Source organism: Apium graveolens, chromosome 5 (assembly GCF_009905375.1).
Source record: "Apium graveolens cultivar Ventura chromosome 5, ASM990537v1, whole genome shotgun sequence".
Lineage (NCBI taxonomy): Eukaryota > Viridiplantae > Streptophyta > Magnoliopsida > Apiales > Apiaceae > Apium > Apium graveolens.
Genome location: NC_133651.1, coordinates 80,848,828 through 80,876,560, shown reverse-complemented (window position 1 = coordinate 80,876,560; position 27,733 = coordinate 80,848,828). Strand labels below are relative to the sequence as shown.

At 33.4% G+C, this 27,733-nt stretch overlaps 1 protein-coding gene and 1 long non-coding RNA gene across 2 annotated transcripts; one reads left to right on the top strand and one right to left on the bottom strand.

Annotated features, from left to right (window-relative positions):
* Positions 1–1,284: 1,284 nt before the first annotated feature.
* LOC141660219 (superoxide dismutase [Cu-Zn], chloroplastic-like) lies at positions 1,285–14,367 on the bottom strand. Its single transcript, XM_074467183.1, has 11 exons — positions 14,331–14,367; positions 13,430–13,509; positions 13,323–13,328; positions 13,144–13,215; positions 3,823–3,874; positions 3,619–3,714; positions 3,261–3,288; positions 3,114–3,193; positions 2,900–2,953; positions 2,177–2,228; positions 1,285–1,500 (listed from the first exon to the last, which is right to left on the bottom strand). The coding sequence occupies exons 1-11, from the start codon at positions 14,365–14,367 to the stop codon at positions 1,488–1,490; spliced, it is 570 nt and encodes a 189-aa protein (XP_074323284.1). The 3' UTR covers positions 1,285–1,487.
* Positions 14,368–23,198: 8,831 nt separating this feature from the next.
* LOC141724200 (uncharacterized) lies at positions 23,199–26,645 on the top strand. Its single transcript, XR_012576539.1, has 3 exons — positions 23,199–23,408; positions 23,524–24,018; positions 26,367–26,645. It is a non-coding gene; the product is annotated as an uncharacterized LOC141724200 (long non-coding RNA).
* Positions 26,646–27,733: the final 1,088 nt, after the last annotated feature.

The window sequence follows — 27,733 nt, the reverse complement described above, 5'->3', positions numbered from 1 at the left end:
ACATGGGGGAGCATCCAGTTCTAGAGAAAACCTTCCATCTGCAAGGAAGTGGACAAAGTTACATACACCTGATTTGGTAATTGGAAATCCTGATGCAGGTGTCAGAACTAGAATAGGTACTTCAAATGAATGTCTTTACAATTCTTTTCTCTCTTAGACTGAGCCAAAGAAAGTGAAAGAAGTTCTTCAAGATGCTGATTGGGTGAAAGCAATGCAGGAAGAGTTAAATGAGTTTGAAAGAAACAAAGTCTGGACCCTAGTGACAAGACCAAAGAATAGATCTATTGTTGGTACAAAGTGTGTATTCAGAAACAAAACTGACAGTGATGGCATAATTACAAGGAATAAGGCAAGGCTGGTTACAAAAGGATATTCTCAATAGGAGGAAATTGACTATGATGAAACATTTGCACCAGTTGCTAGGTTAGAAGCCATAAGGATATTTTTGGCTTATGCTGCTCACAAAAAGTTTACTGTCTTTCAAATGGATGTGAAAAGTGCTTTTCTCAATGGAGAATTGGAGGAGGAAGTATATGTTGAACAACCTCCAGGCTTTGTAGATTCCAAATATCCAGATTATGTCTACAGGCTTGATAAAGCACTTTATGGACTTAAGCAAGCTCCTAGAGCATGGTATGAGACTTTAGCTCAGTTTCTTCTGGAAAGTGGATTCAACAGAGGAACAATAGACAAAACACTGTTCTACCTCAACCATGAAAAGGACTTACTTCTCGTCTAGATTTATGTTGATGATATCATTTTTGGGTCTACAAATGATAGAATTTGCCAGAAGTTTGCCAAACTGATGCAGTCAAGATATCAGATGAGTATGATGGGGGAACTTAGCTATTTTCTGGGCCTTCAAGTCAAGCAGAATGAAGAAGGCACTTTTATTTGTCAAACTAAGTACACCAGAAACTTGCTAAAGAAATTCGGAATGCAAGATTGTTCAAGTGCATCCACTCCCATGGTCACTGCAACAAAACTGGATAAGGATACTGGTAAATCAGTAGATATTACTGATTACAGAGGTATGATTGGCTCTCTACTCTATCTAACTGCTAGTAGACCTGATATCATGTATGCTACATGTCTTTGTGCAAGATTTCAAGCAGATCCAAGAGAACTTCACTTAATAGCTGTGAAAAGAATCCTTAAGTATCTTAAAGGAACAGGTGATCTGGGATTGTGGCATCTTAAAGGAATAGGATTTTTAGCAAGATCGGATCAATCAAATCATGAGTCACACTAGTTCCCCCTATTATGATACAAAGTTGTTTGCACTAGTAAGCTGTTTTTGCAACACATTACAAACCTTAGTAAATGTGCAATCCATATATAAAGTCTATTGTTAAGAAACCTCAGTAGGAAGACAGACTAGATTAGTACATTTCGAAACTGATGAGCAATATGTTTAACCTTCTGGAGATTCTTTTTCTTCCTCTATATTGCAGGGTTTGCAAGCTCTTTAGCAGGAGCGGCTGGTACTATGTTTTGGGGCTGCATGCATCAAAATAAATTAGTAAATTAAAACAATGCGGATTCCCAGGTGTATGCTTCTTTCAGCTAATTAGACTGATTGTATTAAACATGGGTTTGGAACAGCGCAGAGCATAAGATGATATGCATGCGTAATTACCAGTGTTGCCTAGTTATGTACAATCCTGACTCCCGACTCGAAATCAAATAGCAATTACAAATAAGGAGATAGAACCATAAGAACAAAAACAGAACCCAGAAAAAGAATGAAAAGTAAAGGTAATTCTAACTCTGCCCGCAACATTAGAGTTAGCTTTAAAACTCCATTTAAATCTGCACTTTTAGCAAATATTTCATAGAAGTATAAAATTTTCGATGATCAAGATTAATTATAAACAACAAACAGATCCTAAACAACAAAACCCCAATAAAACATAATCAAAGAAAAACCCATTTGTAACATCATCATCACAAATACATTAGCATAAATCATATTAGATGATCACGATTAATTATAAGAACTCAACATTAATGAATAAGGATAGAGACAGTGACTGTGTAAGTAAAAAAAAGACAAACAAGACATACTATTATACAGAGACTTACAAGAGACCAAGTAAAAAAAAGGACAAACAAGACATACTATTATACAGAGACTTACAAGAGACTTACACAGAGACAAACAAGACATACTTACTATTTGCTTAATATGCCTAAATCCAGGAGAGCTCTGTCCAACAAGCCCATTACTGATATAAAGGCATAAGAACTGTTAGTTTAGGGACTTGGGATGATTAATGTCTACAAATCATCTCAACAACAAGAATATCTAATGAAGCACATATAAGATATAACCATGTCGTGCCAAAACTTTTGAATGGATGAGCTCTAGTAGTATACATATATATATATATATTAAGTCATTAATAAATCAGGGATGATTCAAAGCTTAGATATGATCAAAGGCAAATGACTATGTGCATTTGATGCGTGTATCATCCTCATTGAACTTTGTCACATCCACATATCAATAGATTTGGTATTCTTCACAGTTCAATGGCTCATTCAAAAATATTTGTTTTAAATTATAAGGTCAGAAGAAAGTACAAAAAAATCCTGAATTTTTATGAAAAACAAACTATAATTATAACAGACTTAGTCGATCTCTCCTTGAATATGCACATCGCGTTAATAAACGTCCCTTCAATTTAGCCCAAAATGCATGCATTATAACACAAACATATTCTAAAACTGATATGACTTTTATAGTAGTCGACTCGAATTCTGTCAAATAACTTTTCATTATATCAGAATATAACACAACACAATCTATACCATGTACTATATACACAAGGAGAATGTAAGGCAAAAGTAATAATATATTTGTAATGAGAAATAATGGAGTTTGCTTATTACATACCACATGCCAGTCTACCTCCTGCATTGCCAGTGGAAAGGCTAAGCTCATGACCACCTAAATAGATAAACAAATGCAAGTGAGAACATGGAATAAACAAATCTTTGCACACAGAAGATATATTGAATCCATTCCTAATTTCCTATACATAACATTCACATATCATTATATCAGGCATGCAAGGCAGAAGTTCAAAATGAGAAAAATAAAATATTACCCTTTCTGAGGTCATCCTCAAGTTCATGAACAACCAAGGCTCTTCCAATTACTGCATTTAGCCCACTAAGTTCCCATTCAAATATAACTAAGAATGAATTAGAACATAACAAAGTGTAAAATTACCAAGGTCTAGAGAAATACCTATGTATTGACAATTGTTGCTTCTGCCACACCTACATTTATTACATAGAAGGAAAATGTATCAGTAAGGATAAGTTTATAAACAATAATTTGATTGGAACCCATAATATGGACCCTAATTAGTGCTCAAAGTTAATCATGAGCATAATTCTCATCATCTTAGTTTCACACAATAGAGAGCCCTGGAAAGATTCTTATCATTTGTTTCGAGGAATAAAGAGCAATGTTGAAATACTAATTAAGACACGTAATTAACTTCCTCAAAGCTATTTCAAGGTTAAATACACTAATCTGTCAAATTTATATTATAAATACTAGCCCGTAATAACCAATCTAACCAGAGTAATAGAATAGTCCAATACCATCGGCATTAACAATAAAGTTTCCCAGGTCACCCGCATGACGGACTTCATCTTCAGGAGCATCGTGTGTGAATCCTTCCGGATTGAAATGTGGCCCTGCAGTTCCACATCACATTCAACCAAAATTACAACAAAATCATATAATTAGCCAACAGAAAAACACAAAAATGCCTATCAAAGGTACAAAAACATAAAAAATCCAACCTTTAGACATACACCCATTCGTAGTATCCCCAAATTGACAAACACAATTTAACTTAAAAATTAAATCATATAACATACAAATGCAAAAGCATAAACCAATGAGTAACACAACGCAACTTCTAATCCAACTTAATCAAGTGAATACCTAAAGATTAAATCCACTACCATATGCAAAAAACGGTCATGTATATATACAAAAAATTAAAAAGAATTAATAACTCCAAAATATATTGAATTAAATAAAAGCACCATACACAGGACATATAATCAAATTAGGGTTCCGATTTGAAAAAACCCAATTTAACAAATTAGGGTTCTGAATAAAAAAATCCCAATTTCTAATTTTTTCTTCATGTGGAGAACACTAGTTCGATTTGAGAATAAAGATGAGATAAGCTTACAAAGTTTAACAACCGAGCTTTAGCTGAATTGAGATGATGAACATAGAGAGATGGTGAGATGGTGAGAAGAGGTGAGATGAGTGGAATTCCGATGGTGAAGTGAGCTGTCGAGGTGAAAGTGAATGGGATAGAGGAGTGTTTAGTCGAGAGAGAGGGAGAGGAGTGCTAAGAGAGAGATGGTGAGGAATTTTTATGTCCGAAGACGGAAAATAATGGGGGAACCAAAATATTGGCTAATGAGCGGGGTGAAATTTTAGGTTAATGGGGGAAAATTTTGACTAAGGGGGGAAATATAAAGATGGGCGCGAATTGAAATTTTTTTAGGTAACTTTAGACATCGGTTTTAAAATAACTATTGTCTTCGAATTACAATGATATCAGAAAAATACGGGATGATGTTATAAATTCTTTTAACATCAGTGGCAAACATAACCGATGTCTAATGTGTGATGTTTATTAATATTTTTCTTGTAGTGAGAGTATATTGCTGCAGGAAGCTGTTGTGCACAGATTCTTTGGATGAAGAATCAGTTACTGGATTATGGGTTAACTTATTTCAAAATCTCTATTTACTGTGATAATCAAAGTGCTATTGCTATGACAGGTAATGTAGTTCAACACTCTATGACAAAGCACATCAGCATCAGGTACCACTTCATAAGGGAACATATGGATGAAGGCACAGTGGAATTGCACTTTGTTCCAACAGATCAACAACTAGCAGATATCTTCACAAAACCACTATGTGAAGCCACTTTTACAAGATTGGTAAATGAACTTGGAATGGTTTCAGGTTCTTTTTCTAAATCTGTCTAGTTTTGTTCTGTTTCATTAGACTTTATGATCAGTATTTACAGAATGTAATCTCTTTGTGTATTCTGTGATTAATTGAAATATGTGTTCAAGTACTGATTGTTGTATGATATATGTTTCTAAACTCTGATAAGTGATATGTCTGTTTAAGTAACTATTCAATCCTATGAGGATAACTGTGCTATATACTGACCTAGTAGTCTTCAATAAACAGATGATCCCATATAAGAAGTAAGTATTTCTGTGGAAATCTTATGTCACAAGAAAATTCTGATAATTGAGCTTAGTTGAGTTTACTTTGTTTATCTTATTACTAAGTCACAAATTAAAATAATGCTACTCAACTGTTAAGTTCTGATACTAGTAAAACTGCTGAATGTACTAAGTGTTGATAAACCTCACTTATCAAAAGAAAAAGCAAAAAGGATCAAAGAATAAAATCAGGTACTCCTTTGAGATCTAGAGTGAAAATGTGGAAGGGACGACCCAAGTGCATTGCTGGTATTAAGTAAATATGCATTAGAAAAGCAAAATATTTTGTTGGTGACTTTTCACACTCTATGATTACTAGAGAAATACTCCGATAATAGCATAAATTCTGATAAGCAGTCGTGACTCACTTACACTGAGAAGCCACTGTAAAATAGAATTTAAAAAGATGCATAAAATTAGCACAAAACAGCTGAGGTGGACTCAAGCATGAACTCATTCATCAGTAGGTATTCAGGATAATGACAGCTCTTTAGCCAAATTTTAGTTATGCCTTATTTCTAAGATGTACTGAAGTGAATCAGACTTTACTCCTTGTCTGGAATTTAGCTTAATGCACACACTAATCACTCCATCTGAATGATGAAAATTACTGTGGTGGTCTATGTTGTTTTAGATAAACAGTCATTGTGTCATTTTGCACTAACTCTGAGGACAAGTTCTGGTTGCATATTCTGACGATTAAGTTCTGAAGAGTATAACTCAGAACTTGTATGAGGATTTACTTAGATAGGCATTCCTTTTTCGAGTTAAGAAATTATGTTCTGATGACTGTTAAGTTCTGATATAAGTCTAAGTTCTGATATTACAGTCTAATTCTTTACTTGGCTTATCTGTGGATAAAATTTAATAACAGTCTCAGTTCAAACTAGAATATGTTGAAGTGGAAGATTAATAGTCACTATGGTTAGGGTTAATGGTATTCGTACTTGAACAGTCCACTTTTACTTGTTTCTTGTGCACATTCAACCATTTTTTCTCCTTCCAATGAATGTTATTCTTTTTCAAAGTCTGGGGAGACGAGGTAGAATTAATTCTACCTGTCAGCATTAAATACTTTTACGTCTCCTGGCATTCTCTTGCCTATATAAGCAGCCACTTCACATCAGCCTTCCCATCAAATTCTTTCTCACAAACTTACCTTCATACTTTTTCTTTCAAAAACGCAATGGTCAGATACAACATGTTTTTGAACTAACAAAACTTAATTATGGAGCTAAGTTGTGCCGACTGGCAGTAGGAATGGCACGTCACGACCATTCCTGAGGAGATATGGGACTCTGTCCCACAGGAGGTACTGACCCACCTCCTATTCTTCTATATGGATTACCATCGCCATCTGGAGCGATTGGAAGAGGAAAGGCTGGAAGCTCTCCACCAGCAAGAGTGAATCATCCGACTCGCCATTCTGTTTGTCAAGAGTAGGAAGAAAAAATGATTTAATCTCGTCTTCTTCCTGTTTTTCTTCATCATCAGCTTTGTCAGGCTTATTAGCTAGGACTAAGGCTGTTGATGTTAGGTTTAGCAGCTTAGGGAAATCTTGTATAAATTCTGATGTAATCTCAATTTCATGAATGTATTCACTTGATATATTAATGAAATTTGTTTTTGTTTCAAGATTTTGTCTCTAAGATATTTTGTAATGCATTGATAAATCCTGATTGATATTCTGATGTCCATATAAATTCTGTTTAAATTTAAGTTTTGACTTTCCTTTATCAGTACTTATTCATATGATTTATCTTGGTCATTTTCACTTGACTTATTTTCAGAATATTAATGTTGCAGTGAAGAATAATTCCATAAGTGGGAACGACTTCAATTTTGAATTAAAACTGTTTCACCTTAATTAATGGCATATCTGGGTAAGTGGAACGGTTCTTTCCTTGAAAACAGGCGAGTGTGTAAGTAATAATTACTGTTTTCTCGAGCCCAGTAACTATCCGTTATTACTGCATGTCTGACAGGTGTCCAACGATAAACATTTTTTTCAGAGTATAAGTACAACAGAGAGAGGATTTCTTTAATCTTTTATTTCCTTCATATTTTTTTTCTCTCTACTTGCTTTTACTCTCACTTTCTCTCATCTTCTCACATTGGTTTTTCATACAGACATTTTATCAAACACCTAACAGGCACTTTTTCATCTAAATTTTTCACATGGCACCTAAGGATTTAATCATTGATGGAGCTAAGTTTGTTCCAAACAACTATGCTGTAATTCTTGATCATGCTGAAGCTCCATCTGAATTGCATTTTGTGCAAGATCTTCTTGCACACAGTGAGATTGGGTGTGTATTAACCCAGCCTTCCAGTATTGTTTTCGAAGTGGGTGATTCATCTTCTGACGTTTTGGCAGACTGGGCACTTTGATGATGGTGGTAAACATGGTACTCCCAGTATTGTTTTCGAAGTGGGTGATTCATCTATGCAGTTACTCCTGGTACAATACGCAGGGCTCTACATCTCCCAGAAGAGTGTACTTTTTCAATTCCAGAGGAATCAGCTCTTCAGGAGTTAATGGCTAATTTGGGATATGAAAAGAGTTTGGCAAAACTTGGGCAGTTGAAACAGGCTCATATCAGAAGAGAATGGAGCTTCTTCTTCGACTGCATCACCAAAGCTTTTGGGAACAAATGTTCGAATTTTGATGCTATCCCGATTCTGAGTCAGCACATCGGGTATGCTATTATCAATCAAACTCATTTTAATTTTGCAACTGGTATAATTGGTTTTATTGGGGATATGATGACAGAGGATAGGAATGTTGTCTATTTTGCTAGATTCTGTCAACTTATTTATACTTTTTGTACTGATGAACCTCAATTAGTCAGTTCCTCAACCACACCTTTTAAAGTTACAAAACGCTACTTTAATGACCTGGTAAATGCTGACACTAAGAAATCAATGGTTAGACCATTACAGATTCCTCAGTCTGTAAAATAGATCCTAGTAAATGTTGATCCTGATACTTATAGATCTGTTTACTCTGATGTCCAACCAACAACAGACACCCAAAAACCATCATCCTCAGCACCGACCACTCATTCTACACAACCTACCCTCAGGACATATCTCAAATCCTATCTCTCCACTTCACAGACTGTTCAACCCTCATCCTCAGCACCTACTGTGAAGCCTTCATCCTCCAAGCCAAAGAGGACAAAGACTGTTCCTCAAACACCTCAAAAGAGAAGGAGGATTGCCTTGAGAGATGAATCTGATACTGAGGAACAGGTTCCTTCTTCAGAACCTGTTGTAAGTAAAGCTGAGAAAGAGACTTCTCAGAGGGATTCTGCAATTGGGGGAGCTAGGCTTCTCAAGAGGCTTAGAAGAATGACAGTTCCTGACACTCCAAAGGAATCCAAATCAACAAAGAGATACAAGAAACAGAGGGAACACATGCCAGTTTCAGATGATGAAGAGGAAGCAGCTAAGGAAGGGGATCAGGAATCTCTGATCTCACAAGACAAGGAATTTGCTCCAGTCACTTCTTCTCCATCAACTCCATCTCAGGAAGCTGTTTCTGAAAAGGCTAACACACCATCTGTGTCTCCTGTTGATCCAGGCACAAGTGCTGATATTGATGTTCAAAACTTGGTTATACCTGAAGTAATTCTCTTAGAAGCTCCACCTGCAACTAATCCTTCAACAACACCTGTTACTGATGCTGTTCAAACTCCAGAGTTATCAACAACACCTTCTCTGCATCATGATGCTGATGATCAGACTTTAGGTGAGCATCAAGATTTGGCTGTTGATCAGAACTTAGCTACAGATCATCACTTAGAGGATGCTGAAACCTCCATTGCTACTAACACTGTTATCTTATCAGAAGATACTAATTCTTTAAGTTCTGATGCTGCAAATGCTGGAGATACTGGTGATGCTGCTCCAACTGCAGATGCTGATGCAGCAGGTCCTTCAGGACATGCTCCTCAACAGACTATTCTAAAGTCTGAACTGGTTAAGAAGTTTGTTACCGGAGAAGCACAGTACCTTGGAGTGAAACTCCTGCAGGACAGCAGTGGACTAAGGAATGGAACTCAGTTTCATGTGTTCCAACTGAAAAGCATCTTGCTGAGCACTTGACTAAAGCTGATGAAATGTTAAATTCTGATGATTTCAAAACCCAACTTAGAGTCACTGCATTGAGTACTAAACATCTACAAGGTCTTCACTCATGCAGAGCTACACAAGATTCAGGAAGAATTTATCAAACAGGAACAAGTTTGGAAAATTGATAAGAAAAAGTTCTTCCAACCTACCTTTGACAGGATTGCTTATATTGAGAAGACTCAAGATCATCAACAAGCTCAGATTGATAATATTCTGAAAAATCAAGCTTCTTAGCAATCACAACTGACTGAAATCCAATCCTCAGTGGAATTGCTTATCTTTCTTCTACTACCTGCTGATGCCAAAAAGGGGGAGAAAGTAATTAAGTCCAAATGCAAGATTGACAAGACACTGACAGGAAAGGATGATGAAAAAGATGATCAAGGAAACCCTGGAATGGGTAGAGGTCATAGTCAAGGTAGAAGATTCACATCAAGAAAAGCTGAAATCACAAGTCACAAGACAAGTTCTGATACTGGGAAAAGAATAAGTTCTGCTGCTGGTAAAAGGATAAGTTCTGATGAACTTTTAGATCTTGATGAGGAAATGTCAAGACAGTTATTTCTTCAGGAAAATCCAGGAATGGACTTGGAAAGTTTAATGGAAGAAGAAGCCAGACTTAAATCAGAGAAAGTCACATCTAAATCTGAAGCTTCTGGTAAAAAGCCACTTCCAAAACTCAAAGGCATTGTGATCAAAGAAAGGATATATACTGAAGCAACATTTGCTAGATCACAACCGTAGATAGATCCAAGATCCAAGGGTAAAGAAAAGGTTGGTGAACCTATCAAGGTTTATGTGCCTCTAGAGGATGAAGAAATTACTGATGAAAAGGATAATCTTGCTCTAACTTCAAGAAAAATTCTTAAAACAACCTTTGACATGGCTCAAGTTGTTCAGAGTCAAGAAATTGTAAGTTCTGATATTCAGAAGAAGCAAGTAACCTCTGACATAGCTCAAGTTAACTTGATATCAGAAGATAGACCAAAGACACTCCTACCAGGATTCACTAAAGCAAAACATACTCAACCTTTGAAGACTACTGCAAGTGGTTTTGAAGCTAGAGTAGTTACTGGAAAGGAAGCAAGAGATAAAACTAGATTGGGAAGTGCTGATGAAAGAAGAATACATAACACTACCAATGATCCAACTTCCTTGAGTGAACCAGGTATTGGAGCAACTCCTGAGAGATTGAATCAACTGGAATCTGTACAAATGGTTTACCATACCTACTTGAAAGAATACATCTTGTTGTTTTTCATGAAAGATGGTAGGGTTTATCATATAAGACAAAATGCCATTCCATTGAAGTATTTTAAAGAATTGGAGCATGTACTATTCTTACTTCAAGTGGATGACAGAATAACAGGAACTGCTGCAAACTATTTGAAAGAACAGATTCAGAGACAGAAAAGGCTTTATTCTGTTAAGTCTGACATCACATACGTTCCAAATTACAGAGATCACAATGGTGATATAGTTGAAATGAAGCCCAACACTGCTAAGATTATAACTACCTTTCTGGGGTACAGGGCTGTTGAATTCAATCTTGAGTCTGATAAAGCTTATTTGATCAGACTGGATCAGGATATAAGAAAAGCAAAGATCAATGATCTCAGAGCTGCAATTATTCAAATTGGTCAAGATACTGCAGAGCTTAAAGATGCCAAAAGGAGAATGATTGATGAACTCAGATATGCTGAGAAATGTTTGTTGAAGAACTATCTCAGAACAACTCCTGACATCAGAGAGATCAGATGATGAAGCCAAGTTGAAGATCTACAACTGCTTAAATTCTGATATTTGTACAGACTGAAGTTGTTATCAGAAGTTGAATATTGGTAAAGCTTTAAGGACTGTGAGTTGTAGTTATCTAGTCTAATTCTCATGCATTTGTACTTAATATTTTTAACATCATCAAATATCTGTTAAACTTGTATATTATGCTAATTTACAAGTTGGGGGAGATTGTTAGATATATTTGATAATGTCATGGCTAATATAATTTATGTTTAGATTTCAGATCTTACTTAACATGACAAATCAGTACTTAACCGTTGATCAGTACTTGTACTGGAAGTCAGGACTTAAGGATATCAGTACTTATATTATCAGGAGATAATTATCAGAAGTTAGATATCAGAACTTAAGTGCTGAAGGATGATCAGATAAGGACAGTAGCTGATTAAAGGAAAGAAGATCAAGATAAACATAAGAAGAGATATGCATGAAGAAGGAGTTCTGTGAAAAATGGAATACTTGGAAGAAAAGATATCTGATTGATATATTTTAGGAAGCAGAATTATGTTCCATATTAATTAGCGATTATCTTGTAACTGTGTAGTATATAAACACAGACATAGGGTTTACACTATAAGTGTTATCATATTTCGAGAAGATTATTCATTATAACTCTAGTAGCTCTCGTGATATTTGTTCATCACTGAGAGGTAACAATTCCATACTGTTACATAGTTTATTATTTCAATAAAGTTTGTTTTCTATTACTTAAGATATTAAAGTTCAATTTGATTGTATTATACACTGTATTCACCCCCTCTACAGTGTGTGTGACCTAACATATATGATAGCGCTTGTAGCAATCACATGACCAAAAATAAAAATTGCTTTGTGAATTTTGAAAAAGTGTCTAACAAGAAGTCAATACAGGTAACAACAATAGGCTCGTCGTCAAAGGATATGGAGATGTTTCAATCCAAGCAAAGCAAGGTATAAACTATATCTCTAGTATTTATTATGTTCCCGATCTTAAGCATAATCTTTTAAGTGTAGGGAAACTTTTAAGAAATGGACATCATGTGAATTTTAAAGATGATATTTGTGAGATAAAAGATAAAAAGGGCCTCCGTGTTGTAAGAGTTAAGATGACATCAACTAAAATCTTTCCATTGAAAATCCAAAATGAGTCTCATTCCATGATTTTCGAATATTGTATATGACAAGTCTTGGCTTTCGCATCTTCAATATCATCACTTAAATTTTAGCACTTATCCAAGATTTGTAAAGGTCATATAGGGAGAGGCATCCCATATATTCAAAGGCAAGATCAAGTGTGTCAAGATTGTGTTTTTTGAAAGCATCATCAAGATCCATTTCCAAAAGACATTGCATGGCGAGCTAAAAAGCCATGGAAATTAATAAATTCGGATTTATGTGGACCAATGCGCATAAACTCTATTGGAAGTAGTTGTTATTTCCTCACTATTATTAATGATTATAGTCGCAAGATGTGGAATTATTTTTTCAAACAAAAATCTCAAGTATTTGAAGTTTTTAAAGCTTTTAAAGCATATATAGAGAAAGACATTGGTCGTTCTTTGAAGACACTACGATCTGATCGTGGTGATGAATATATGTCCGAAGAATTTGGAAGTTTTTTAAAGATGCATGAAATTCATTCAACCCCTCAACAAAATAGGTTAGCCGAGAGGAAGAACCGAATAATTATGGAGCTTGTTCGATGTATATGGAAACCAAAAAGATTGCCTAGATATTTTGGGCCGAAGTGGTGGCATGTTCTTGTTATGTTCTTAATCGTGCACCTATTAAAAGTGTACAAGGGCAGACTCCATAAATAAGATCACAAATAATTTCCAAATCGGAGAAAATTATCTTTATTTTGCAGAAAATTACTACAAATCGGAGGCTTATTATATAAAAAGACCTGATTAAAGACTCCTGTTTAATATAAAATTACAACAAGAAGATTATATGCTCCTGCTGTCATCCTATTATAGGGACCACAAACTGCAACTAGCTTCGCAAGAGCCTGAAAATACAAGTGAAGCACACATCAGTATTAGCCAATTAATACAAAATGTCAACAAATGTTTGTTACTAAGAATCATTTTTTTTATCTTGGTTTTCTAAACTTACATTCCGCTAGAAAAGAATAATATACAATAGCCAGATATTAGCCGGAAAGAAAAACAATACTGATTCATATTTTTGATAGAATGACAAGCCATTGGCAGGCATATTACCTTTGAACCAAATCTTACTGCATCTTCAAGTTTTCCCTTATCTAAAGCTATTTTAGATGATTCCAGGAGTTGTCGTCCATCTGCAGATGATCATGCTACTTACTGAAAGAGGCGAAAAGAAAAAAACAAACAATTGTTATCATAGTAAGTAGATTTTAACAACGAAAATCACCCAATCAGATAGCATTGTGTACTTTTTCACCTTATGCACCAGTAGCAAGCTGATATTATCTATTTTCTGGAAAGGTCTTATAAAATTCATATCATAGTCTCTTCAGCTAGAGGTTTGGTGAAAATATCAGTATTTGAGCATCAGTATCTATAAATATCAGCTTAATCTTTCCTCTTACAATATTGTCTTTTAATAAATGATGCCTAACATCAATATATTTGGTTCTTGAATGATTTACTGGATTCTCAGAAATATTGATAGTGCTTGTGCTATCACAACAAATAGGAGGTTGACCACAAGAAATTCAAAAATCTTTGAGCTGTTGTCTCATCCAAAGTATTTGTTTAAAACTATTATCAGCTGCTAAATATTCTCCTTAGCTGTAGATAAAACAACAGATGTCTGTTTTTTGCTTAGCCAAGAAACCAATTATGTCCTAAATAATCACAAACACCACATGTACTTTTTCTATCAGTTTGAAAACCTTCATAATCTCTATCACTATACCCAACAAGATCAAATATATTTGTGATTAAATAGATTAAATCAAGAGTAATAGTTCCGCTCAAATATTTGAAAATTCTCTTAACAACATTCAAACAAGACTCTTTAGGTTTAGCTTGAAATCTTGACAAACACAAACACTATACATAATATCAGGTCTAGAGTCTTTTAGATATAATAAACTTCCAATCATACATCTATAAGTCTAAATATTAACATCATTACCATGTTCAACGGTTGTCAGCTTGCTGACAGCAGTCATCGGTGTTAATTTTGACTTGATATTATCATAACCAAATATTTGAGTAAGTTCTAGATATACTTAGACTGATGTATATAAATTTTTTCAGGAGTTTACTTGATTTGTATCCCCAAAAAATAATTGCGCTCTCCCATCACACTCATACCAAATACAGTGTGCATACACTTAGAAAACCACTCACATAACAAATCATTAGTAGCACCGAATATAATATCATCAACATTTATTTGAACAACTAATATATCTTTACCTTTAAATATAATGAATAAAGTTGGATCGACAGTACCTCGAATTAAACCATTCTTGATCAAGAATTCACTTAATTATTCATACGAGGAGCAAGGTGCTTTCCTTAATCCATATAAAGCTTTCTTCAATTATACACAAAATATGGATATTTCTTATTTTCAAATCAGGAGGTTGTTTGACATAAACTTCTACTTTAAAAAATCAATTTAAGAAAGTACTCCTTACATTCATTTAGTGTAGCTTGATTTTCTTGTAGAATGCAAAAGCTGCAAAAGCACAAATATTTGTTGCTCCTTTTATTATCTTGATTCCTTCTAACCTATCACCAATACTAAATTATGGTGGATGATTCTTCAATGTCTTTGGTGACTTAGGTAGGAAAAGTTGAGCTATATCTTCTTTATTTGTTCTAATTCTCTTAGAAGGAGGTGAAAAATCCTCACCATCAAATAGATTTTGAAGCTTTCTAGTTGTAACGCCCTAAAGTCCGGGGTGTAGATTTGGGAGTTACTAACCAATAAACAATACTAAAATATGAAAAGTGGAATAAAATAATAAATATGACCCCTGCCATGCAACTGGATCAATCACATGTTATAGTATGAAACATGCACTAATACAAACCAAATGTTATTACAACTCATAAGTTTATTTAGTTTTACAAATTTTCAAATTTTATTACAAACCTCTAGACTAATCAAATGTTTCAAAACAGTCTACCTGGAAAACACACCAAATTATTTACAAGCACACAACTCCTGGTGAAACCTGGAACTCAGACCTGCTCTGACTTAGCTGAAAGATCCGAATAATAAACAAGTATGAGCGAAAGGAATGATCAGTAAGTACTACAAAAGTATACTTGAAGTGATAAACCATATTATGATAATAACTGCATAACAGGAGATAACCAATAATATTTGATCAATAATAATATCTAAACAAGCTATAAATAGTAAACAATAATTTTTAGACCGGAATCTTCAACCGACGGACGTACCTCACATGCTGATCAGCCCAAGTGATATCTCGGGATCATGATTCCTAGAAACATGTCCCACAACATGAATACTCAAATATAAATGTAATATATTTATCTATGGTATAAGTTGTATTATAAATATTTCATATAATACCTGGCCCTCCGCTGGACCGTCCGCCTCGGTGACTTACGCATTCATCCAATCAATAAAACATTTTTAATTAAAGGAGTCGAACCCGACGAAACCCTTCACAATATAACTCCCTATTTTACATGGTCTGGAGTAACCACATCAACCGATGGCGAAATAACTAGAATGAATAGTTATTTGCTAATCTCAAAATAAAGTTCCACTTTATAGAATATTTCTGGATAGTATGGCTATTCACTATCTATCAATTTGAAGATTATTTCAGCTATATATAAAACGTTTAACTATTCTAAAATTAGAATAGTATAGAAAACATGCATAATCATAAGCAGTTTAATATGTAAAATATTGGACTAATTTGGAATTAGAATAGCGTAGAGAAGTTGCATCTGATATAAGAATAAATAAAGCACTTCATTATTCTGAATTTAGAATAGGGGAGAAAATTTTCCTAGTACGCATACTAAGTCTTCACTATAACCCCAGCTTATAACTGTTGGCTACCGACTCAGTCTAACACATGGCTGTCTCCTTGCTAATCGATTGTATAAATAAAAGTACTATTTCAATTAACAATACAAAACTCAATCGACGTAACTATAATTCTTGATGTCTACCCGATCGTTTATAACTAATTATGTCATTAAAAATTAATAACAGATATCATACATGCATATCACATAACACGTAATCATGTTATTCATCTAACATGTAATTACATAATTCATGTAACACATAAGTCAGATCGTGAAAAGATAGGACTCAGTGCTTTTAGAATTAAAATCGGGTCAATAATAGTATTTATCGATCAGATACCAACTCAGAATAACTCAAAAATCAAATGATCTTTCAATACAAAAGAAATTAGGTCTCGAAAGTATTTTCACTAAAATGGACGAACATTTTATTATTACGAATAAAATATGAATAAATAAATTATTAATAATATTAATTGATTACTAAATACCTAGATATAATTTTTAAAAGCTAAAAATATTTTTTAGGAATTATTTGAATTAATTATAAATAATTATACTTGATTTAACTATTTATAAATAAAATTAATTGATTAAATGAATTAATAAATTAATTAAATCTATAAATATTTACATAAAATAAATTATAAATCATTAAATCAAATTTTGAATTTTGAAAATAATAAAAAAATAATTTTTGGAATTTAAAACAATTAACTAATAATTTTTTGAATTAAAAGAAATGATTTTTGAAAATAGAAAATAAATTTATAATTATTTTAAAATAAACTTTGCATAACAGAATTGGATTTGTAAATTAGGATATTTGAAGGTTGAAACCGGGTCAAATTAAAAGAAACAGGTCGGGTTTAATCTGGCAAATGGGTCAGGTAGAACTCGCCGGATTTCTGCCCAGAATCCGGCCGACCGAAAATTCCGTTGAGTTCCGATTCAGCCAAACCAGCACTGAGTAATACAGTTTCTTTGCCTCAACAATTTCCAAATCCATTCAACAACTCAAGACGATCCACCACCATAACAGACGGGTAGGAACTCGTCGTTTCCCGCTGAAAAGCTATGAAAGCCGGCAGAACCAAGCTTATTCTGACAATCATAAATTCGAGTAAATTCGTGACCAAATACATCCTTTTATAGGTCAAATTAAAGATGATTTCGTCTACAATCTTTTCGTAACATCATAACCATCAATTAAATCAAGATTAGTCCAGAAAATCAAAATAAAATAAATAAAAATGAAACTTAAACAAAAACTTGCCTTGACCAAATCCGAACTTAAATAATTCAAACAAATATACCATTCGATTCAGTGAATCATTCTAAAGCTATTGGTAACTTCAAAAATTATCAACAATCATTAAAAATCAAAAATAAATTTCAACCTGAAGAACACAAAATTTGATTTTTTAAAATACTTAACCTTAGATCATGATTCTGGTAGTAATTGACAGGCCTTTAAACGAGCTTCAATTTGGTTATAAGAGCATCAAGAACGGATCTGTGTAGCTCCCAAAATCAGTGCTTCTGTGTTATAAACAAGATTGTACCCCCAAATCCATCATTTTCTATTTTATTTTAATTATTTGAAATAAAATAAATAATTCTGATGTTTGTTTTATCCGAAAATTATTACCCCAAAATCAATTAAGGGTGTTTTCATCCCCTAACTAAAATAATTAGGCCCAAAAATAATAATTATAGAGAATAATTTTTAAATTAAATAAATATAAAATTTATGCAAAAATTCCTCAAAAATTATGAATAATTCATAAATGCAAAGATTGTGGAGCCCTCCAAACACGGGTCAGAAGTTTGGGGTCCACACACACACACCTTATTTATAACCTGCTTATACCAATAATAGAGATAATAATAATATGCAGTGACCCAACTTACCAACTACCCTGGATCGTAACAGGTTAAAGTATGTACACAACCCACACACACACACTTTATATTACAAATGTCCAAATCCCAACTATTCAAATTCAGAACTGGATATTAAACATTATTACAAACTTTTACAAACTTAAACTATCTCAAACGCTGTCTGCTAGCTTACCTTGATCAACCTGGACCCCTAACTCTCGCACTGGATTGGGGATCCTCGCTACCAATTGGTTCCTTCTTAACTGGAAAAGAACATAAACAACATCGCACAAATGAGCTAACTAGCTTAGCAAGTCACAATGACAAGACTGAGAATAATGATCATCAAGTGAAAAGGATTAAGGTATCAAGTGAACAACGATTAATGATTTAGAATTGGATATTATATTTTTATTTTTAAAACCAAGGTTAGGCTGCTGATCAGTCACACACTAAACCCGAGCAAGGCACACAGCTCTGCTCTAATTACTGGATCCAAGGCACACATTAGCCAAACTTGATCACCAATCTGGTCTGACCACGAATCTGGTCCATAATTTTATAAAACAATCTAATTCTAACATAATAACAGAATAAACAATATAAAGCAATAAACAAAATCATAAGCAACATTGGATATTCAATATTGAAATGGTTGCAGTCTTCACGAGGGATCAATATGTCAGTTTCAAAGAATGGCTGTTACGTAATGAAAGAATTGGATAACAAAGGAATCAAAGTTTCAAGATTTCAAGGATTTGGTCTTTCAAAGCATAAGGTACAATGGTTTGAATATGTAAGCAATTTGATTCAGTGTTTGTCATTTAGTTTGTATGTATTTGGGGAGTAGTATCGTATATCTGTGGTTTGTATTCGGGTATACAACAATCAATGGTTCAGAAAGAATAAGGTTTACGACTCAAAGATCAACAACTGGAATCAAGGTTTAGGGTTCAGTGCTTTAAAGCCCTTACAATATAGGACTATCAATAATCTACAATATATCTCGAGAAAGTTCAGAACACTTGCCTGACACTAGCTTGCTAAACTGCACTAATTTCCAATCACAACCTTCTTACTCCTCGACTATCTGCTTCCCTTTCCTAAGCCTTTCCTCTTCTACTCACATGTTATAAGCATCTATCAATACTCAACTCGTACGATTCTATTCGGTATACATTTCTATCTACCCTTCATTTTACCCAAATCTGATTAACAGACTGAAAGTTACGCTATATACAAGTAAACACCGAACATATAGACCGACAGTTAAACAACATGTCACATATAACACGTAACATGTCAAACAATCAATGATATATCATTTATAAAGGAGTCTCGGGTCATAAACAGGCTTTTGGGTATTTAATATGATTTTTAAAATATTTTTCGGAATTAAAACGAGTCGTTGGATTAATTTCGAGGGAATAAACAGGGTCCGGTTGGCCAAATCTGGCTTCAAAATAATTTTCTAATAATTATCAAGCCTTAAAAACAATTTAAAATAATATTTTAAATCTCAAAACTATTTTTCAGAATTTTAAATCATTTTTAAATAATTAAATCTAGTTAAATAAATAATTAAAATCAATTAATAATTAATTAAATCAATGAATCAATTAATTTTCAAATTAATTGACCAATTAATCTATTAATTATTAACTAAAATTAAGTAACTAATTAATTCAGATTTATTTTTGAATTATAAATATTTTTTGGAATTAAAATAATAATTTTTGGAATTTTTAGAAATTAAAAAAGAATTTTTTAATTAAAATAAATAGAAAATATGATATTTAAACATTTTTAGAACATGAATCCTATTTCTGTAATTTCCAGAAATTCAGGGACTAAACTTCACCATCTTCAAAAGTATAGGGACTAAACTGCAATTTTGCAGTTTAGTCGCCGAAAAATTACGGGGATGGTCGGAGAACACGTTCCCGGCATTCTCACACCACCATCTCCTCCAGATTACATCTTCTAAACACCAGGAATCTATTCATGCAATCGAAACACATCAATAACCCCTGAGTTGGCCGGAATTTGGCCGAGAAGTTCGCCTGTTTCAGGCGAGCCAACGTAAACTTCCAAACACAACTCCCTCAGGGATCCTCTGTTAACGAGCTATATACCAATCGATTGCAAATTTCATAAGGAACACAACCCACTATATTTTAACAGCTAATAACCCATAGAACAAAAAGCCCTAAATTTCAATTAAGAACATTCACACGGGTTATAAACCGTAATTTTAAAATTCAAAAATTAAACTCAATTTTGAACATGTTATTGAATTCCAAATCAGTCATATGACATATGAAAATCATCAGGAGAACAAGCTCTGCAACATGTAAGCATCAAATCATTCAAACAATTATCCGTACAAAAATTCATATTTTTAATCAAAATAATTCGAAAATAAATAAAACTACAAAAAATAAACCATTGATTCTGCGGTGATATGAAGCACATATTCTGATAGTATATTTCAAGAGCTTTGATTTGAGTACTCGAGCTTCACCATCGGATTCCGGTAACACCTTGAAATTGAGGTTTGATTCTCGGTAGGTTTTATGAAATTATGGTTTTTCTTTGGAAAATTCTATAATTACTATTTGTAAATGATTTTCGGTACGAAATAAAATACGGTAAAGGCTATTTATAATTACGAAAAATTAGTATCCCGTTGGATCATTCTGGATACAAAATGGTATGTTTATTTATAAAAACAGATCCAAACGGTACGGGTTTTCGGGATAATTATTCAAATCAGTACAATTTGTACTGCAGTCTTGGTCTCAGCGCCTGGTTACACGTATTACGAGGTGATAATTATAATAGTTTAATAAAAAGATCTCGTTTATCAAAACTACGAGTTTAATTGATTTACCGAAACAAATAATGTATCGAAAATATTACGCCGGGACCCGAACAAGACAAACCGTACGCCGAATCGAAAAAGTCGAAACATGGAAAATGCTCGGAATATTGCAATTAGGTTAGGAAGGAGTTCTCGGAAGAGTTTCGGGTTATAAAAACGTAAAAACGGGTGACGTCGGTTGGTTCCCGATTATATAAAAGATTTTATAAAATCCATATATTTCCTATAAAATCATAAATCAACATAAAAATAAATAAGAAGATATGACAATTATCTATATTTTATTTTGGACATATAAAAATTAAAATACTCAATTGATATTATTTTTAAACATCCAAATACATATACCACTTAACACAGAATAAATACTGAACATGCATAATATTTATTTCTTAGCAAAAATAATTACACGATATATCCCAGATATTACATCCTTCCCCTCTTAAAAGGATTCTGTCCTCGGAATCTCCTAGAAAATAAATGAGGGTACTTTTCTCTCATGTCACTTTCTAACTCCCAGGTTGACTCTTCAACCTTTGGGTTTCTCCACAATACACTTACCAACTTTACCACTTTATTTCTTAACAATTTCTCTCTTTCTTCTAGAATCTCTATCGGACTCTCTACATATGATAAATTTGCTTGAAGTTCTACTGGCTCATATTCGATTACATGCCTGGAGTCTGGATTATACTTCTTAAGCATCGATACGTGAAAAACATTCTGAATGTGCTCCATGTGTGGAGGTAACGCCAACTCGTAAGCTACTTTACCAACGCGCTTTAAAATCTCAAAAGGTCCGACATATCTTGGGCACAGTTTTCCTTTCTTTGTAAATCTTGTCAATCCTTTCCACAGTGATACTTTCAGTAATACTAGATTTCCTTCTTCGAATTCCATATCTTTCCTTGATTGATCTGCATACTTCATTTGACGGTCTTGTGCTGCTATCATTCTCTTCTGGATAACTTCAACAACTTCCTTCGTCTTTTGTACCAATTCAGGTCCAAGTATTTTACGCTCTCCTACTTCGTTCCAATATACAGGAGATCGACATTTGCGTCCATAAAGAGCTCCATAGGGTGGTATCCCAATACTGGCATGATAACTGTTATTGTAAGCAAATTTTACCAAGGTTAATGTTCGTCCCAACTTCCTTTGAAATCAATGGCACAAACACGTAACATGTATTTGATTGTCTGGATTGTCCTTTCGCTTTGGCTGTCCGTCTGTGGATGGTAAGCCGTACTCATATTCAGTCTCGTTCCTAAACATTCTTGAAAACTTTTCCAAAACCTCGAATTAAATCTTGGATCTCGATCGGATATGATAGACACAGGGACTCCATGACAAACTACGATTTCTTTCAGGTACATATGGACTAACTTGTCTAGTGAAAATATTTCATTTATAGGCAGAAAATGTGCTAACTTGGTAAGTCTGTCCACTATACCCCAAATGGCATCATGATTGGCTTTCGTCCTTGGTAATCCGACTATGAAATCCATGGCATTATGCTCCCACTTCCACTCTGGAATCTCCAATGTTTGCAACAATCCAGTTGGTCTCTGATGCTCTGCTTTAACTCTTTGACATTCATAATATGTACTAATCCATTTCACAATTTCCCTCTTCATATCTGGCCACCAATAATTTTCATTCAAAACTCTGTACATCTTGGTACTTCCTAGATGGATTGAATACCTTGAATTATGAGCTTCCTGTAAAATTTCATTCTTCAACTCCGTTACTAGTGGAATCCAAACACTACGCCATAAGTGGGCTACTGTAATGCAAGTGTTACAAGGAGTGTTACATTAGCTTGGAAATTTTTATTCTATTGTAACACCTCTCAATTAGTGTTACAATAGCTATAAAGCTAGTGTTGCAGAGAAATGCTGGTGTTGCACAACATGTAACACCAGCACCTGGTGTTACATTAGTTGCTTTTTTTATTTTTAAAATTATTAAAGTGAAAAAATTATCATAGATTAGTATTAAAATTATATTCTGGATTTTTTATGACTATAATATATCATATATAATAGTATAAATTTTAAAATTTTATTATTTATAAATATATATGATATTTTTTTGATTTTTTATATAACAAATTTTTTAATAAGTACAATAAGAATTTAAAAATAAATAAAAATTAGAGGTCAAATTAAAGGAGGGATTTTTTCCCCCAAAATGAAAAAACACATCTGTATACTCCCCCTCCAGTCGATTAGACAGAATATTTCTTTCTCTCTCTCTAAACTATCTCTCTTCGAACTCTCTTTCTGTTGAACGCGATTACTGCTTCAAATTAGGGTTTTAACTCAAAGTATGTACTTCACTGGAAAGAGTTTTGGGATTTCGTGAGCAAATATGAGAAAAGTTTGGGACTTAGAGGAAATCGATTTCTAGGTATCTCTGAGTAACTTCACAACAAATCGATTTGTAACTCTTAGCAACCTGCTGAATTAAATTTGTGTAACTTGTTTATTTTCAATTTTTAAATTTTTTATGATTTTTGTTTTAGGGGTTTACTTCTTAAATGCTCAATTAAAGTGATTGGATTCGCGGGAACAATTATGATTATATTTTAACTATGTGATTTTGGTTACGAGAAGTGCTGCAAGTAATTGGTTATATCATATATGTAGTGTTAGTAATTGAATCTCCGATTGATAACAAGAGCTTGAAAAAGGAGAAGAAGAGTGAGGAGAAGAGTAATAAGAAACAGAAGAAGAGGAAGGCGAGCGAGGAGGATGAGGAGAGGAGCGATACGAGCTCGGAGTGAGGCAAGGAGGTTAATTTGAAGAAGAAGAAAGCGAAGAAAGTGAAATTGGAGAGCGAGGTAGAGGAGGAGGTGAAGGTGGTGAATCTGAATGCAGTGTCGAATTTTAGGATTTCGGAGCCGTTGAGGGAGAAATTGAGGGAGAAGGGGATTGAGGCGTTGTTTCCGATTCACGCGTTGACGTTTGATATTATACTTGATGGTACTGATTTGGTTGGGAGAGCTAGGACTGGTCAGGTAATTATTAGTTTATTTGATATATTTGTCAATATGTACGATTTATTATGTGTGTTTTAGTATTTATGGTTTGGAATGGTTTTGTGATGGAAATTTGGGACAAATTTTAGGTTTGGTTAGTGAATCATTATACAATGACGTAATGTAGACTGTAGGAGGGATTTGTATTGAATATTTAAATTGCTTTGCAGAGATTGAAGTATGTAGGGGAATAGTAGAAATGTTATGAATTTGAATGAAATGCTAGCACACGGAATTGAAGGGCAAGTTGAAGTTTAACTGTTTGCTCTCTCCTTAAATTTTGGCTTACAAAAGTTTAACTTTAACACTGTAATAGGCTAATACCCAACCTCTATTACACTTTTGGTAACTTTATGGCGTCTTTTATCTTACTCCATAGTGATATTCTTCTAGTTCTTTAGTACTTGGAGAGTTATTATAGTGGAGTCTTTGATAAAATCTTGAATGTAGGTTTTATAAGATTCAATAGTTCTATATCCTATGCAGAATACTTTATACAACATGACACTTTTTCCTTGAGATGTTTAAAGTTATGAGCAGAACTAGTTTTTGCTCTGAAATATAAGAATTAGTATGACCGGGATAATGTTAAAATGTATATTATCTTGTTATTAACTTGTTATATAAGGTGACAGTAAAATTGATTTCAATATATAGGAAGAACTATATGACTATACTTATTTATTATATAAACGGATACAGAGACACACACTACATGACTTGTAAGTTGTATCCTATGTATCTCATATATGCACTACACAAATTGTATTCAACTGCTTATATGCACTACTTTAAGATAGCCTTTGACTTTCAGCCGTACTCAATTTCTTTTGAATATATTGGTTCTGCATCACCAATAGTAATTTCTATCATGTTTATTTATATCATATACCGTGGAACTTATATGTAGTGTTAGTTACAATAGTGAATTACTCTGGAAGAAAAAGTTGGCCCGTGTTCTATCCCATAAATAGCCATCTGACTATAGTTTTGTGAATTATACTGCCCTTTAAAAGAAGGTAATTTAATTATGTTAGATGTATTAGGATGTGATTAAAGATGATCATATGTGTGATTTCTTAGTAAAGTTTAGTGTTAAGTTCTAGCCTAAGTACCTCTACTGGCTCTGGATATATTTGCTCAGACAAAATTTAGTCAGTGTTTAATTTTGTCTCTCTTATTTTTAGGCACATATGGTTTATTTATTAATCTGCAATTTCATAGTTTAACAAAATCGTTATTCAAACAACCTCTATAAATACTACTGGCTAGCTACTCAGCTGGAAATGCCTTAATTGCCCTCATGTTTTGGGATCTTTTGTTTAACCAAATTCTTGTTTTCTAACTGTTATAGATGTAATTTGAGTGACTAATGAGGGTTAGTTTTGGTAGATGTTGGAGTTGTGATTTAGGAATGAACCTAGTAGTGATTACTAACACAAATCATCATTTGTTTTAAATTAAAGTTATTTCAACTGATAGGCAGTATATTAATTTTGATGTTTTTATTTGTTTAGATGCATTAAGAAAGTTCATTTTACTGCTAATTTTTGTTTATGGCCTATACAATTCAAGTGTACTTAAATGTCATTTTTTGTTGTTAATTATTTAATATATAAAGCAAGAGTACTATTGACTATTGACCCTTAAGAATTAAGATGAATGAGCCTATTTAATTTGCATAGGAGAGACAAGACAATCACCTTTTTCACAATTTTCCAATCTGGGTACTCATTAATCACTTGTGGAATTACCTGGATTCCTGTTACTGGGGTTTTGTTCCCTGTGATATTCAGGCTTCTGGTTCCTATTAGACAATACATTTTGCCTAAAATTTGCATCTTTTTTATCATATTAAGTGTATTCTTCAAACAAACTTCCTCATATTAGCTTATTTTTATTATTTTGCTATGAATTTATTTTTCAGGACACAGACATAGGTTCGAGTGCTTCATTGCTACAACTACTGTACCCATTTATTCTTTTACATTGTGTCTAATTATTTTTTGATTTAATTATTTAGATCTTGATTTTTTTATTTACTTTAAATGTTTTCATGTTGTTATTATGGACAATTTTGCTTATTGTATTTATAGCCCTTGTCACACTTTTTCTATTCTTATTTGGATTTGACCTATATATTATTAGTATGTATATGTTTGTGTGCATCATGTTTTAAATTGTAATAGAATAAATGAATAAGTTTTAATGGTAGTGTATTTAATTGTACAATAAAGGACAACTCAATTTTCTCTTATATACTAATTTCTAAAAAGATTTTTGTATATATACCTTTTTATGCTTGAATTGGATTGTTATCTTTTTAGGTATGGGGCAGCTTGTGGCACATCTAAGAGTTTGTTTTCAAAGAAGTTTGTTTGGTGATTTAACGTGTAGTAAAGAGAAGAAGATCAATGGAGAAGATCAAGTGTAATTTGGATATGCTTGGAATAGGGTTTATTGATCGATCATATTATTATAATTTTAGCTCGTTTTTGTAATTTTTTGGATATGTATTATAGATTTTATTTTGATAATATTGGTAATGTGATTGTTCTTTAAATATAGCATGTATTCCAAAATTTTAAAATTAACTGTTACATTTGCCTATTATAGTGTAATGTACTTTTTCTATATAGTGTTACATTACAAATGGTACTATTACTTAATTAAAAAATTTGGTGTTACAATTGATAGAACTTACTGTTATATTAGGCTATGTGGGACCCACATGTGGGCCTACTTCTGCAATTTTGGTTAAACCTAATGTATCGCTTATTTTCAGTTATATTTGGGCCTTTTAGTGTTACAGTAGTTGCCTATTGTAACGTTTTCTTCTCTGTTACAATAGATCAGTGAAGTGTTACGTTAGGGTGTCTATTGTAATGCTCGTATATGTAACACCCCCAGGTGTTACAATAGACCTAATGTAACACTTTTTGGACCTATTGTTACGCCATTTAGGCATTACAATAGCCCACTTATGGCGTAGTAAAATTCTAGAAGAAAACCTAAGAATACCTTGAGCGTCCTTTTACGTGCATAATTCCTCTCCTACCAAACGATTAATGTCCTGATCCATTATCTCTGCTTGACACTTTCTTATCTTTTCTAACAACTCCGGCTGGAAAGTCATACTATACACTTTTGTTTCATCAGACTTGCAAACTCTAATCTCCAATTCCAGTTTCTGAAATTCCTTGTATATCTCTTCGGCAACAGATAATACATTCAACTTTTCTTTCCAACTTAACGCATCCGCCATAACGTTTGCTTTACCGGGATGATAGTTAATCGTGTAGTCGTAATCCTTGATCAACTCTAACCATCTTCTCCTTCGGTGTGAATATGTACTTCAAGCTTGTGTGATCCGTATAAATATCGCACTTTTCTCCATATAGATAATGTCTCCAAATCTTCAAAGCGAATACTATAGTTGCTAGTTCTAAATCATGAGTAGGATACTTTTGCCTTAACGCATACGCAATAACCTTATCGTGCTGCATCAGAACACATCCGACTCCTTTATGAGAAGCATCGATATAGATTACAAAATTCTCTTGATCATCTGGAAGTGACAAAACAGGTGCCGTAATTAATCTTCGCTTTAATTCCTGAAAACTTTCTTCACATATATCATTCCATATAAACTTTTCATTCTTCCGTGTAAGCTTCGTCAATGGCGTTGCAATCC